Source organism: Narcine bancroftii, chromosome 5 (assembly GCF_036971445.1).
Source record: "Narcine bancroftii isolate sNarBan1 chromosome 5, sNarBan1.hap1, whole genome shotgun sequence".
NCBI classification, from domain to species: Eukaryota; Metazoa; Chordata; class Chondrichthyes; order Torpediniformes; family Narcinidae; genus Narcine; species Narcine bancroftii.
Window position 1 is genome coordinate 153,744,072 of NC_091473.1, and position 14,927 is coordinate 153,758,998.

General features: G+C 49.1%; 1 protein-coding gene across 1 annotated transcript in view; it reads left to right on the forward strand.

Annotated features, from left to right (window-relative positions):
* Nucleotides 1–14,927, forward strand: part of tnni3k (TNNI3 interacting kinase) — a 118,658-nt gene that overhangs the window by 69,330 nt on the left and 34,401 nt on the right. Inside the window, exons 18-21 of the mRNA XM_069939432.1 lie at nucleotides 756–808; nucleotides 4,244–4,296; nucleotides 9,369–9,501; nucleotides 10,351–10,460. Coding sequence (XP_069795533.1) covers nucleotides 756–808; nucleotides 4,244–4,296; nucleotides 9,369–9,501; nucleotides 10,351–10,460 — 349 coding nt within the window. The remainder of the gene's footprint in view (nucleotides 1–755; nucleotides 809–4,243; nucleotides 4,297–9,368; nucleotides 9,502–10,350; nucleotides 10,461–14,927) is intronic.

Consider the following 14,927-nt stretch of genomic DNA (forward strand, 5'->3'; position numbering starts at 1 on the left):
ATAAGACTGTTTAGACATGACCTACCATGCACAAAGCCATGTTGACTATTCTTAATTAATCTCTATCCAAGTATGTATATATCCGATCTCTTAGAATACCTTCCAATAACATATCCACTACTGAGATGCTAGTCAGTCTGGGGTGAAGCACGAAAGTCTGCAGACTGTGATTGTGGCAAGAACAGAAATGCTGGAGGGACTCAGCCAGTCTTGCAGCGTCCATAGGAGGGAAAGATATATCACCGACGTTTCAGGCCTGAGTCCTTCCTCAAAATGAGACAGGCTGAGTTCCTCCAGCATTTCTGTGTTTTTGCTGATGTCAGGTTCACCTATAATTTCCTGGATTATTCTTAGAGACTTTCTTAGACAATGGAGCGACATTAGCTATTCTCCAATCTTCTAGCACCTCACCCGTGGCTATGGATATTTTAAATCCCTTTGCTAGGCCCATGAATGGCATTAAAAGCTACAGGACAGACGTTTAGAGTAAGGGAGAAGAGATTCAGTGGGGATGTGAAGGGGGTCTTCACCCAGAGAGTGGTGAGTCACTTGGACACCCTGCTGGAGGGAGTGGTGGAAGCAGACTTACTGATGATGTATAAGATGTCGAGATACAGACCCAGTGCTGGGAAATTCGGCCCCTGTGAGGGCCTTTCTCTGTGCTGTACAATTTAATGAATCTGAGGTGTGAGGAAGGTTCCAATCCAGGAACACATGTGGTAAATGATCTCTCATTTCTCTCTTCTTCTTTGAAGCCATAACATCCTGCTTTACGAGGATGGACACGCAGTAGTCGCTGACTTTGGAGGTTCGAACGTTGTGAAGGGGAGACCTTGGCTGACGCTTGCTGTCCAACAGGCTGGCGGGAATGGTCCAAAGGCCCATCAGCTTCTCCTAGGGCTCATAGGCCGATGTTGAGTCCAACATGTGGATGCAGCTTGTGGATGTGGCTCCATTCCTTGTTAACATGACTCCATCCCTGTGCACGTGATCCCAGCCTCGTTAATGTTTCTTAAATGAGGGAAGTATTTACGTACTTACTCATGAGTCAGATCACAAGGTACAGGAGCAGAAGTAGGCCCATCGGCCCATTGAGTCTGCTTCGCCATTCTAATCATGAGCTGATCCATCCTCCCATTCAGCCCCATTCCCCGGCCTTCTCCCTGTAACCCTTGATAACCTGACTAATCAAATACCTGTCATTCTTTGCCTTAAATACACCCAATGACCTCACTTCCACAGCTGCAACAAGTTCCATAAACACATGACCCTTTATCTTAAGAATATTTTCAGCATCTTTGTTTTAAATTGAAGCCCTTTTATCCTGATGTTGTGCCCTCATGTCCTAGACTCTCCGACCATGGGAAACATCCTTACCATATCTACTCTGTCCAGCCTTTTCAGCATTTGAAATACCTCTGTGAGGTCTCCGTCATTCTTCTGAACTCCAATGAGTACAGTTTAAGATCCAACAATTGTTCCTCACCTGCTAATCCCTTCTTTCCAGGAATCATTCTTGTGAATCTTCTCTGAATCCTATCCAATGCCAGCACATCCTTTCTTAAATGAAGAGCCTAAAAATATCCCCATACTCCACATGAGGCATCACCAGTGCCCTATAAAGCCCCAACATCACATCCCTGCTCTTATATCCTATTCCTTTAGATACGACACCAACATTGTCTTCGCCTTCTTCACCACTGGCTCATCCTGGACGTTAACCTTTAGGGATCCCTGCATGAGAATCTCAAGTCCCTTTGCACCTCTGCCTGTTTATTTCTACTGAAGTGCATGACCACACACTTTCCAACATTGTCTTTCATCTGGCTCCACTTTGCCCATTCTCCTAAACCATCCAAGTCTCTGCAGCCTCTCCGTATCCTCAGCACCACCTGCCCTACCACGTATTTTGGTATCATCTGCAAATTTCACCTCAAACCCATCTATTCCATAATCCATATCATTGATGTACAATGTAAAAAAAAGTGGCCCCAACACCAACCCCTGTGGAACACCACTGGTAATGGGTAGTCAACCAGAATAAGATCCCTTTATTCCTATAAAGCCTCAACATCACATCCCTGTTCTTGTACTCTATCCCTCTGTATATGATGCCAACATTATCTTCACCACCGACTCCACCTGGACATTAACCTTTAGGGGATCCTGCACAAGGATCCCAAGTCCTCATGAGGAGTACGGGGTACAGTTTTGGGCTCCTTATTTAAGGAATGATGTGCTGGCTTTGGAGATGGTTCAGAGAAGATTCACAAGAATGATTCCTGGATTGAAGGGATTAATGTATGAGGAATGATTGTTAGATCTTAAACTATATTCTTTGTTTCCCGCCGATCAACCAATTCTCTACCCACGCTAGTATCCCTCCTGAAATTCCATGGGCTCTCATCTTGTTCAGCAGCCTTATGTGTGGCACCTTGTTAAAGGCCTTTTGAAAGAACAAATGTATAACATCCACTGCATCTCCCCATTTTGAGATCTCTTCAAAAACATTGCAATAAGTTTGTCAGCCATGCTGACTTGGGCCTTTTAATGCATGCACCTCCAGATAGTCCGTAACCTCGTATTTGACAATCAACCACTGTCGGTTGATCCTGGCCAATCCAAACAGAAGCTCCACCGTGGTAGGTGGAGGAGCAGGTAATGTTGAGGAAACAGGGGTCCTGCAGAAGGACTTAAATGAGGAGAAGTGGCAAATGAAAAACAATGTTGATAAGTCTATGGTCATGCACTTTGGTGGAAAAAAAAATGGCCAGACTTCTTTTTAAATGGGGAGAAAATTGAAAATCCCCAGATACAAAGGGACCTGGGAGTCCTCGTGCAGGACAGTCTGAAGGTAAACTTGCAGGTTGAGTCGGGGTGGTGAAGAAGGCAAATGCAATACTGGGGTTCACTTCAAGAGGATAGAATCTAAGAGCAGGGGTGTGATGTTGGGGGTTTCTAAGGCCCTGGTGAGACCTCACATGGAGAATTGTGAGCAGTTTTGGGCTCCTCATTTAAGAAAGGATGTGCTGATGTTGGGGAGGGTTCAGAGGAGGTTCACAAGGTTGATTCAGGGAATGAAAGGAGGAGTGTTTGACGGCTCTTGGCCTCATTGGGATTAAGGAGAATGAGGGGAAATCCCATTCAAGTATTTTGAAAGTTGAAAGGTGTAGACAGAATAGATGTAGAAAGGTTGTTTCCCACGATGAGAGAGTAGGAAAAGTGGGCGCAACTGCAGGATTGAAGGATGTCTGCTTAGAACAAAGATGCAGAGGAGTTTCTTCAGCCAGGGGTGGTGAAACTATGGAATTTGTTGCCACAGGTGGTTGTGGAATCCAAGTCAATCGTGGATATAAGGCAGAGATTGACAAGTTCTTGATTAGCCAGGGCATTAAAGATTATGGGGAGAAGGTCGGGCAGTGGGGCTGAGTGGGGAAATGGATCAGTTGATTATTAAATAGTGGGGCAGACTCGATGGGCTGAATAGTCTATTTCTGCTCCAATGTCTTATCGTCTTATGGACGGTCACAATGCTGCAATGTTAGAGTCACAGAGTCATCAAGTTCTACAGCATGAGAACAGGCCCTTTGGCCCAACTAGTCATGCTGACCAAGCTGGTCCTATTTGTCTGTGTTCAAACCATGTCCCTCTTAACCTTTCCCGTCCAAATGTCACTTAAATGCTCACTGGTTCTTGCACTTCCTCTGGTAGCAGGTTTTTGTACAGGACCCATCACCCTCTGTGTGAAGAAGGTGCCTTTCAGGTCCTTTTTAAATCTTTCCCCTCTAACTTTAAACTTCAGCCCTCTAGCTTTAGTCTCTCCTACCTTGAAAAGCCTACAACTATTCACCTTATCAAGTCCCCTCATGATTTTATAAAATTCAGTGACTTAACCGATGAAGCCCTAACATGCTAGATATCTTCTTCACCTCCCTGTCCACCTGTGTATCCACTTTCAGGGAACTATGAGCTGTACCTCTAGGTCTCTCTGTTATGCAGTACTCTCCAAGGCCCTATCATTCACGGTGTGAATCAAGTCCTGTCTGGTTTAACCTACCAAAATGCATCACCTCATACTTGTCAGAGGTAAATTTCATCAGATAGTTTCAGAAAATTGCCTCCTTCACCTGCTAAGGTCTGTTTCTGGGTGGTACTGTACTATGACCTCAGACTTCTGTTGACTGGCATTTCTCATTCAAAAGGGAGAAAGCATGGGTTTGCTGAACAACTTCTCTTCTTCCAGAGTCCAGGTTCCTGCTCTCAATGGATGAAGATAACATGACCAAACAGCCTGGGGTAAGTGCCAGCCCTTCCATTGTCTCCTTCACTACAGTCTCACAGGGTCCATTCACCCAATCATTATTGTCTTGATTTGGCCTCTAGAGACTCGTTGATCTGAGGAAGATGGCATCTGGAATCGAGAGTCCAAACGAGTGTCAGGGATGGGTACAGCACAGGGGGCAGTAGGAAGAGCTCCAACCTCACAGCTCCAGTGAGGGAGGGGAGAATTCAAGAAAGCTCATAAATGATGAGCGTCCCAGATAGTAAACAAGAAGGTCTTTTCCCTTAAGAGGAAGAGTAAAGAATCAGGAGAAGAATTTTGGCATGATCAGTTGTGTAGAGGGGCGATGAGGAAGGTGTTTTCACCGGAGGATCCTCGGGGGTTTGGAATTAACTGTGACCCTCCTCTCATTACACTGTCCTTGGACTCGAAAGATGATGCAGCGGGTTGTGCCACTGCCTCCCAGCTCCAGATAACTGGGTTTGATCCTGGCCTCTAGTGCTGTCTGTGTGGAGTTTGCACTTTCTTCTTGTAACTGCCTGGGCCCCAGGGGGTCCAGTTTCACAACCCTCAAACGAGAATCATTGAATTAGTTGACACAGAAATACTAGTAAATTAGGAACAGGAATTCCACTCAGCCCTTTGAGCCTATCCCACCATTCAATATGATCATGTCTGTTCTCCGTTGGTTTCAACTCCTCTCCTGTGTCACGACTCCAGAGATTGTGATCTTTCACGCATTTATCCATCTCCACCTTTAACATATCGAAGGATCCAGTTTCCACCATCCTCAGTGACAGAGGGTTGATGTAGGGGTACCAGCTGATGTACTGCATGTAGTGGCCTGCTAACTGAGACGCAACCTGGTACACAAGATAGCCAAAGAACTCGGCGACCGTACAGACCCTGCGGGAGCCAATGACCTTTGTCCCAGGTGACAATCTGCAATGGTGGGAAGCAATGAGCAACGGTGGGAATGCTGACCAATCTGAGGCCGGCACTGCTGTGATGTCACTCCTGTCGTCAGCGGCGGGGAGAGACTATAAGTCAAATTGCCTGTGCAAAACCTAGACTTCAACTGTGACTTCTTGGGTGTGTGTCGTTCTTCCCACACTTCGCAGAGACGCACACGCTACATTGGTGACCTTAACAGGTCCAACCGGCAGTTGGACCTGAAGATGACAACCAGGCAGTTCTTCACACAGTTTCGCTGAAGCTGCCAACATTCTGGAAGTCACAACCACACATGTGTTCGAACAGGCTGAAGCCCAGTTTCACCTTCAACAGATCACTGCCAACGCTACACGTTACTACTATGTGGTGAGCTCACTCGACCAGGACACAGCAGCAAGGTTCGTCAATTTCCTGCAGCAAGGGAAATATGGTGCCCTCAAGGAACTATTAACCCATATGTTTTAGGCTCTCATGCGGTGAGCGTGTCACCAAATTTTTGCTTATGGACAGATTGGTGGACAGGGCCCCATCCACCCTCATGAGTGAGATGATCCCTCTTACTGAGGGACATAGGCCTTCCCTGCTCTTTGAGCAGATTTTCCTGGAACAGCTGCCCGAGGATATCTGATCCTTGCTTGCCGATGAGGACCCAGGAAAGTCATAGCCCGGGCAGACGTGCTCTGGAGAGCGAAGAAAGATAACGGTGCCTCAGTGGAGCAGATCGCTAAGCCCCTCACACAACCAGCAACAAGGCTGCAGCAAGTGAAGAGGCAAATGGACCCCTGACCCACCAGTACTGTTACTATCACCAACGATGGGTGCGGGCACCCATAGATGCCGTCCACCCTACGTGTTTCAGAGAAACACCATGGTCAACCATCATTAATGACTGTGGCAGTTGGCCCAATGTGACAGCCCCACATATGGGACTCTGTCCAGAAGGCACTTTCTTGTTGACACCGGAGCCAAAGTAAACATTCTTCCCTCAGAGCAGCAAACTGGGCCAGGCACTGAGGGCAGCGAACAGCACCACCATACGAACGTTCAGCACCCGCACCATCCCCCTTCTCTTCAGCAGCCAACTGCTCCGGCGAGCAGACTTCCTGTGAGCCCACTGCCTGTTGGTGGACTTTCCAAACCACACCCCTCGGGGAAACCAACTTACCTGTCCCCCTTCAATCGTGGCGCCACAGTTTTCCACTACTGAACTGAAGCACGGAGTAAGGCACCAAATCCTCACCGAGGCCCCCGCTCCACACCAGGGCACGCCGCCTTCCCCCCGAGAAGCTCACCCTCGCCAAAGAGCAGTTTTAAAAAATGGAAGATCTGGGGATAGTGTTGACAGCCCCTGGGCCTCCCCCCTGCACATGGTACTGAAGGTAGCAGAGGGTAGAGGCCATGTGGTGACTAACACCGCCTCAACCAGGCCACCACCCCATGCCCCACATCCAAGACTTTATCACTAACTTACAATGGGCACGGGTCCCAGTCCACCCTTAAAACCCCTTTCAGACTCTTTAAATTCCTGAGAATGGCCTTTGGACTTAAAAACACAGCCCAGACCTTCCAGAGGCTGATGGATGTGATGGGCCGGGATCTCCCATTCATGTTCGTCTATTTGGATGATATTCCCATTGCCATCCCCAATCACACGGAGCACGTGGGGACTGTGCACCCAGCTAAAGGAATTCGGACTCACTATAAACCCTGCTAAGTGTCAGTTTGGGTTGGAAACGATCGACTTCCTGGGGCACAGAATCAACAGGCACGGTTGAAGAGGTAGAGGCTGTTTTGTGCTTCTCCAAGCCCCACACAGTGAAGGGGTTGCAGGAATTCACTGGTTTGATTAATTTTTACCACCGTTTCATACCAGCAGTGGTTCACATCATGTACCCCCTGTTCACACTCATGGTGAAAGGTAAAGATATTACCTGGGACAATGAGGCTTCGGCTAAGGACACGCTGGCCAACGTCACCCTTCTGGTATACCCCAGGCCAGAGGTGCCAACTGCTCTCACAGTGGACACCTCCATCACAGTGGTAGGGGACGACTTGGAACAATTCTTCGAAGGGCAATGGCAGCCCATGGCCCTCTTTAGCAGGTACCTCCGGCCACTCAAACTCAAATACAGATCTTTTAACCGTGAACTATTGACACTGAATCTGGCAGTCAGGCACTTCAGGTATTTCCTGGAAGGTGGACAGTTCAAGGTCTTTATAGATCATGAACTGTTAACCTTTGCCTTCCACAATGTGTTGGACCCATGGTCTCGGCAGCAGCGACACCTCTCATGGTCTGAGTTCACCATGGACATTCAACGCATCATGGTGGTCGATGCACTGTCCCATCCCGCGATCATGTCCATCCAGGCCCTGTCCCAGGGAATAGACTATACAGCTCCCTAGCCAAAGCACAGCAGGAAGACCCTGAGATTCCAGCATTCAGGATGTCAGTTTCTGGGGTCAGGCTGGGCAACATCGCCATTCGCCCTGGTAACCGGACAGTCCTCTGCAATGTCTCCACCGGTGAACCCTGACCCATCAACCTGGCGCATCCAGCCATCAGAACTACTGCCAAAACAGTGCCCAGTACGTTTGTTTGGTATGACCTCTGGAAACAGGTCAGTCAGTGGGCCAAGACCTGCACGCTCTGCCAGACATCCAAAGTGCAGACACATGTCAAGGTGCCTCCCAAATGTTCGAGCCAGCGTGACGTAGTTTCAGCCACATCCATATTGATATTGTAACTGCTACCGTTCTCCTGCAAGGCGAGATATCTCCTCACCCATGATTGACTGCTCCATGAGGTGGCCGGAAGTGGTCCCACTGGCTGGACACAACCACTGAGACCTGCTCCAGGGCACTGATTAACACCTGGGTGTTGAGATTTGGAATCCTGGAGCATATGACCTCCGATAGAGGTTCACCGGGACTCTGGGTGGTGCTGGCCAAATTACTGGGAACCCAGCTCCACCACACCAGGGCATATCACCCTCAGGTCAATGGGTTGGTGGAGCAGTTCCAGAGGCACCTAAAGGCGGCCTTGATGGCTTGGCTGAATGGACCGAACTGGCCAGATGATTTACCCTGGGTCCTCCTGGGGATCTACACCACCTCAAAAGCCAAAATGGTCTGCGGCCACCTACCATAGTGGCCTCTTCCTACTAATATCTCCGCCTGATTTGATATTACAGGCAAGTTCCCAATCAAAACCATTTTTCTTCCTTGAGATGAGCCTTATAGTCTCTGGACCTTAATATGCTCCCTGACCTCTGACAGACCATCAGTCCTTGCCAAGCCCAAGTGTATGGGTGAAGGGTAGCATTGGGGGCAGTTGATGAGATTGTGGGGAAAGTAGAGTGGGATCCATGTGGAATTGGTGTAAACAGACACAGACTCGATGGACCAAAGGCCATGTTCCCATGCAAGAAGATTCTGGTTCTCTGACGTCCTGCAGGATAAGAAACCATCCATGTGAGCCAGCATGCCTGCGATGTGACTCCAGAAATACAGCCCTCGGTCGACCGTCCTGAGTCACAACAAAACCATGCCAGGAATGTGTGATGTTGGGGTCAAGTTTTAGTACCCCTTCCACGACTGACTGTGTAGCCCTGCACCTATAGATCTTCACTCTTCATGGAGTCACACAGCACAGAACCATCCAGTCCCTCCTGACCATCATCCACCCATTTACACTGATCGTTTTCTATTCTCCCCACATTCGCACAACTCACCCCAGATTCTACCCCTCACCCACACACTGACAATATTCATCAAGGCCGATTAACCCACACATCTTCAATGATAACCTCACGAGAAATTGAAAAATCAATTGGGGGTGGATAGGAATTGATTTGAATGCAGGAATTTGGAGAGGTGTGAGAAAGCAGGGTTCATGATAGGGATGTGTGCTCTGGGAGGTGAGGTGTAACCAGGGGCTCAGTGCTAATTTTTTAGGTGTAGGAGCTCACCAAAAACAACATAAAGGAGGTGCCTGGAGCAACCCCATGAGGTGCTGGAACTGCCCACTGAGGTACCAGAGAGGTGCTCCTATGAGCCCCAGCAGCACTGCATCCCTGGGTGTAACCCTGTTTCATGTGTAATGGACTTTGTGTGTCTGTGTATCACACAGAACCTCCGCTGGATGGCCCCTGAAGTCTTCACACAGTGTACTCGCTACACCATCAAGGCCGATGTCTTCAGTTACGCCCTGTGTCTCTGGGAGTTGCTGACAGGGGAAATCCCCTTCGCCCACCTCAAGCCAGGTGAGTGGGACTATAGAATGGGGAGGGCATACTGACTGTAGGGGAGGGTGTACAGACTGTAGGGGAGGGTGTACAGTCAAGGGGAGGGTGTAAAGACTCTGGTGGAGGGTGTACAGATGAGGGGATGGTATACAGACGAGGGGGAGGGTGTAAAGACTAATGGAGGGTGTACAGACTGTAGTGGAGGTTTTACAGATGAAGGGAGGGTGTACAGACTGTAGGGGTGGGTGTACAGACTGGGGGAGGGTGCACAGACTGTGGTGGAGGGTGTACAGACTGGGGGAGGGTGCACAGACTGTGGGGGAGGGTGTACAGACTGGGGGAGGGTGCACAGACTGTGGTGGAGGGTGTACAGACTGGGGGAGGGTGCACAGACTGTGGTGGAGGGTGTACAGACTGGGGGAGGGTGCACAGACTGTGGTGGAGGGTGTACAGACTGTGGTGGAGGGTGTACAGACTGGGGGAGGGTGTACAGACTGGGGGAGGGTGCACAGACGAGGGGAGGGTGTACAGACTGTGGTGGAGGGTGCACAGACTGTGGTGGAGGGTGTACAAACTGTGGTGGAGGGTGTACAGACTGGGGGAGGGTGTACAGACTGGGGGAGGGTGTACAGACTGGGGGAGGGTGTACAGACTGGGGGAGGGTGTACAGACTGGGGGAGGGTGCACAGACGAGGGGAGGGTGTACAGACTGTGGTGGAGGGTGCACAGACTGTGGTGGAGGGTGTTCAGACTGTGGGGGAGGGTGCACAGACGAGGGGAGGGTGTCTTGGAATGACTTGAACGGCTATTGTGTCTCCATGGTCGGGATGGCGCCCAGTGGCTGACGAGCCTTTGTTGACATTTCAGCTGCTGCAGCTGCAGACATGGCCTATCACCATGTGAGGCCCCCCATTGGCTACTCCATCCCCAGGCCCATCTCATCCCTTCTGATGAGAGGTTGGAACACGTGTCCCGAGGTGAGTGTCTCCAATGGTAACGCTGTCTGTTCCATCGACCAGACCCTGCCCAGGTGGCAATAGGGAGATCTTGGGATTCTGGCACTGGTGTGCGAGAGGGAGCATCGTTCTGCTCCTCCTCCCCACGTGTCCCTAAGCATCAGCTGGCAGGGTGAGTGGTCAGGGAAGCAATGTTCTTCAAGGTGAATCCTTGGAATTCTCTGTGTGAAAGGTAATGGAGACTGGCTCACTGGGGATTAAAGTGGAGAGATGTGGAGAATGGATCTCCGGGAAATAAAGTGGAGAGATGTGGACACTGGATCATTGGGGGTTTAAAGAGAAGGGGTCTGGAGTCTGGATCACTGGGGGTTTAAAGAGAAAGGATGTGGAGACTGAATCGCTGGGGGTTTAAAGAGGAAGGTGTGGGGACTGGATCGCTGGGGGTTTAAAGAGGAAGGTGTGGGGACTGGATCACTGGGGGTTTAAAGAGAAAGGGTGTGGAGACTGGATCACTGGGGGTTTAAAGAGGAAGGTGTGGGGACTGGATCACTGGGGGTTTAAAGAGAAAGGGTGTGGAGACTGGATCGCTGGGGGTTTAAAGAGGAAGGTGTGGGGACTGGATCGCTGGGGGTTTAAAGAGGAAGGTGTGGGGACTGGATCACTGGGGGTTTAAAGAGAAAGGGTGTGGAGACTGGATCACTGGGGGTTTAAAGATAAAGGATGTGGAGACTGGATTACTTGGGGTTTAAAGAGAAAGGGTCTGGAGACTGGATCACTAAGGAGGTAATGAGGAGAGGTGCGGAGACTGGATCACCGGAGATATAAAATGGAGTGGTGTAGTGATTGGATCACTGGGGGTTGTTAGGTCTGCTTTGTTCATGAATGAGTGAGACAAACACCAGACTGAGTCGAAATCAGGGTTCTTTGTTCTTTATTACCGGATTGTAACACTTGCGACTAAACATGTTAGTCGGAGAATGCATTCTGCCGTTATCAGCAAAATGGTGATTTTTTTATACCCTTGGATATGTGCTTAGAACATCATCATATCATTACTTGTCCAATGACTAAAACTGTTGCTATCCTTTCCCTGCTAGCTTCCTGCCTCTCAATCCATCAATGTCTCTCTTATCTTGTAAGTACAAGGATGCATTCACATCTTGTTACAGCCCTGTACATTCCCATCTCATGATGTTTTACCTTACAGGGTTTAAAGAGGAATGGTGTGGAGAATGGATCACTGGGGGTTTAAAGAGGAGGAGTGTGGAGACTGGATCACTGGGGGTTTAAAGAAGAGGAGTGTGGAGACTGGATCACTGGGGGTTTAAAGAGAAAGGGTGTGGAGACTGGATCACTGGGGGTTTAAAGAGGAGGGGTGCAGAGACTGGATCACCTGGGATTTAAAGTGGAGAGCTGTGGGGACAGGAAGACCTGGGATTTCAAGAGGAGCTTGTGGAGACTGGATAACTGGGGGTTTAAAGTGGAAGGGTGTGGGGACTGGAATACTGGGGGTTTAAAGTGGAGTGGTGTGGAGACTGGATCATTGGGGATTTAAAGAGGGGTGTGGAGTCTGGATTACTGGGGATTTAAGGAGGAGGGATATAGAGTCTGGATCACTGGAGGTTTAAAGAGAAAGGGTGTGGAGACGGGATCACTAGGGATTTAAAGAGAAAGGGTGTGGAGTCTGGATCATTGGGGATTTAAAGAGGGGTGTGGAGTCTGGATTACTGGGGATTTAAAGAGGAGGGTTATATAGTCTGGATCACTGGGGGTTTAAAGAGAAAGGATGTGGAGACTGGATCACTAGGGATTTAAAGAGAAAGGGTGTGGAGACTGGATCACTGGGGGTTTAAAGAGGAGGGGTGTGGAGACTGGATCACTAAGGATGTAATGAGGAGAGGTGTGGAGACTGGATCACTGGGGATATAAAATGGACTGGTGTGGTGATTGGATCACTGGGGATTTAAAGAGGAGTGGTGTGGAGAATGAATCACTGAGGGTTTAAAGTGGAGCGGTGTGTAGACTGGATCACTGGGGATATAAAGAGGAGGGGTGTGTGACTGGGTTACATGGAATTTAAAGAGGAGGTGTGTGGGGACTGGATCACTGGGGGTTTAAAGAGAAGGGCGTGGTTACTGGATCACTGGGTATTTACAGTGGAGGGTGTGGAGACTGGATCACCGGAGATTTAAAGAGAATGGGTGTGGGGACTGGATAACCGGGGATCTTAAGTGGAGTGGTGTAGAGACAGGATCACTTTGGATTTAAATAGGAGGGGTGTGGAGACTGGATCATGAGGCAAATTAAGAAGGGATGTGGAGACTGGATCACTGGGGGTTTAAAGAGGAGTGGTGTGGAGAATGGATCACTAGGGATTTAAAGAAGAGGGATGTTAAGTCTTGATCACTAGAGTTTTAATGAGAAGGGGTGTGGGGACTTGATCACTGGGGGTTTAAAGAGGAGGGGTGTAGTGACTGCATCACTCGGGGTTTAAAGAGGAGGGGGGTGGGGACTAGATCACTGGAGGATTAGAGAGGAGGGTGTGGTTACTGGATCACTGGGGATTTAAAGAGGAGGATTGTGGAGACTGGATCACTGGGGATTTAAAGAGGATGGGTGTGGGGACTGGATCACCGGGGATTTTAATTGGAGTGGTGGGGAGACTGGATCACCAGGGATTTAAAGAGGAGGGATGTAGGGACTGGATCACTGGAGATTTAAAGAGGAGTGGTGTGGAGAATGGATCACTAGGGATTTAAAGAAGAGAGATGTTAAGTCTTGATCACGAGGGTTTTAATGAGATGGGGTATGGGGACTTGATCATTGGGGGTTTAAACAGGAGGGGTGTAGAGACTGGATCACCTGGGATTTAAAGTGGAGGGCTGTGGGGACAGGATCACCTGGGATTTCAAGAGGAGCTTGAGGAGAATGGATAACTGGGGGTTTAAAGTGGAAGGGTGTGGGGACTGGAATACTGGGGGTTTAAAGTGGAGTGGTGTGGAGACTGGATCACCAGGGATTTAAAGAGGTGGGTTGTGGGACTGGATCACTAGAGATTTAAAGTGGAGGGGTATGGAGACTGGATTACCATGGATTTAAAGAGGATGGGTGTGGGGACTGGATCACTGGGGATTCAAAGAGGAGGGGTGTAGAGACTGGATCACTGGGGGTTTACAGTGGAGGGGTATGGAGACTGGATCATCAGGGATTTAAAGAGGAGGGTGTGGAGACTGGATCACTGGGGGTTTAAAGAGGAGGGGTGTGGGGATTGTATCACTGTGGGTTTAAAGAGGAGGGGTGTGGAGACTGGATTACCACAGTCATAGAACAATCCAGCATAGTACAGACCCTTCAGGCCACGAACTTGTGCTGTCTGATCTAATCCTACTCCACAACAATCTAGTCATTCGTCACGCACACCCACAACCCTCTAATTGTCTTACTTCCAATGTACCATTTTTTTAATGTCCCCATTGTATTAGCTTCAACACATATCTTGGCAATGCAGCACTCTCTGTGTAAAAAATAACTTACCCCAGACAAGAACCAAATCTTTCCTGCACTCACCTTAATCAGTTCTCCTCTGGTATTTTGCAAATGTCTCCCCAGAAAATAATGATGCCATCTGTCCACCTGACCTAACCCCTTCATAATCTTCTATATGGCTACTCACTCATCAATCATCTTTTTTTGCTCCAAAGGGTAAAGCCCACACACTCTCCACATTGTTCTTTTTGCTGGTGAGGTGGGGGGATGGGAGTGGGTAAGATACAGCAGGTCAAGAAGTGTCTGCAGAGAGAAAAGTGGTTCTGAGAAAGGATCCTGGACCCAGATGGTTGACTGTTCCTCTCTCCACAGAGGCTGCCTGGCCTTCTGAATGTTCCAGCTGAGACTTCACTGAAAATGCAAATGTTCTCCAGAGGTTTTAATGTTCCTTTACCAGCATGAGGGGTGTGAGGAGGATGCTGAATGAGGGTACTGGGCCTGGTGGTGCAGCAGGATGAGGCCTCCTCTCCTACTGCAGTGCCTGTGTTTCTGGAGTCTGCCCAGGAGACAGCCTCACTCGCTCCTGCCCCAGCTCTGCACCTACTCCTATGATCACCTGTGATCCCCTTTGGCGAGTTCCTGCTGAATCTCCTCCCACTGCCCACCTCACCACCACTGCACCCAATGCTGTGAATGACCCCCCAGAACAGTGGTCCTCAACCTTTTTCTTTCCACCCACATCCCACCTTAAGAAATTCCTTATTAATCACAGAGCACCAGTGGCATAGGGGATACTTAAAGTAAGATGTGGGTGGAAAGAAAAAGGTTGAGAACTACTGTTCTAGAAACTCAAACAAATGTGAGATTTAACTGAGACCTTCATTGAATAATGGAGAGAAACCGTGGGTAGGGAGCAGGTAACCAGGGGTTAGGAGTGAAGGGAATAGACAGAAAGGTCAAAGAGGAGAGGAGTAGATATTTAACTATCAACTCCCCCCTGAT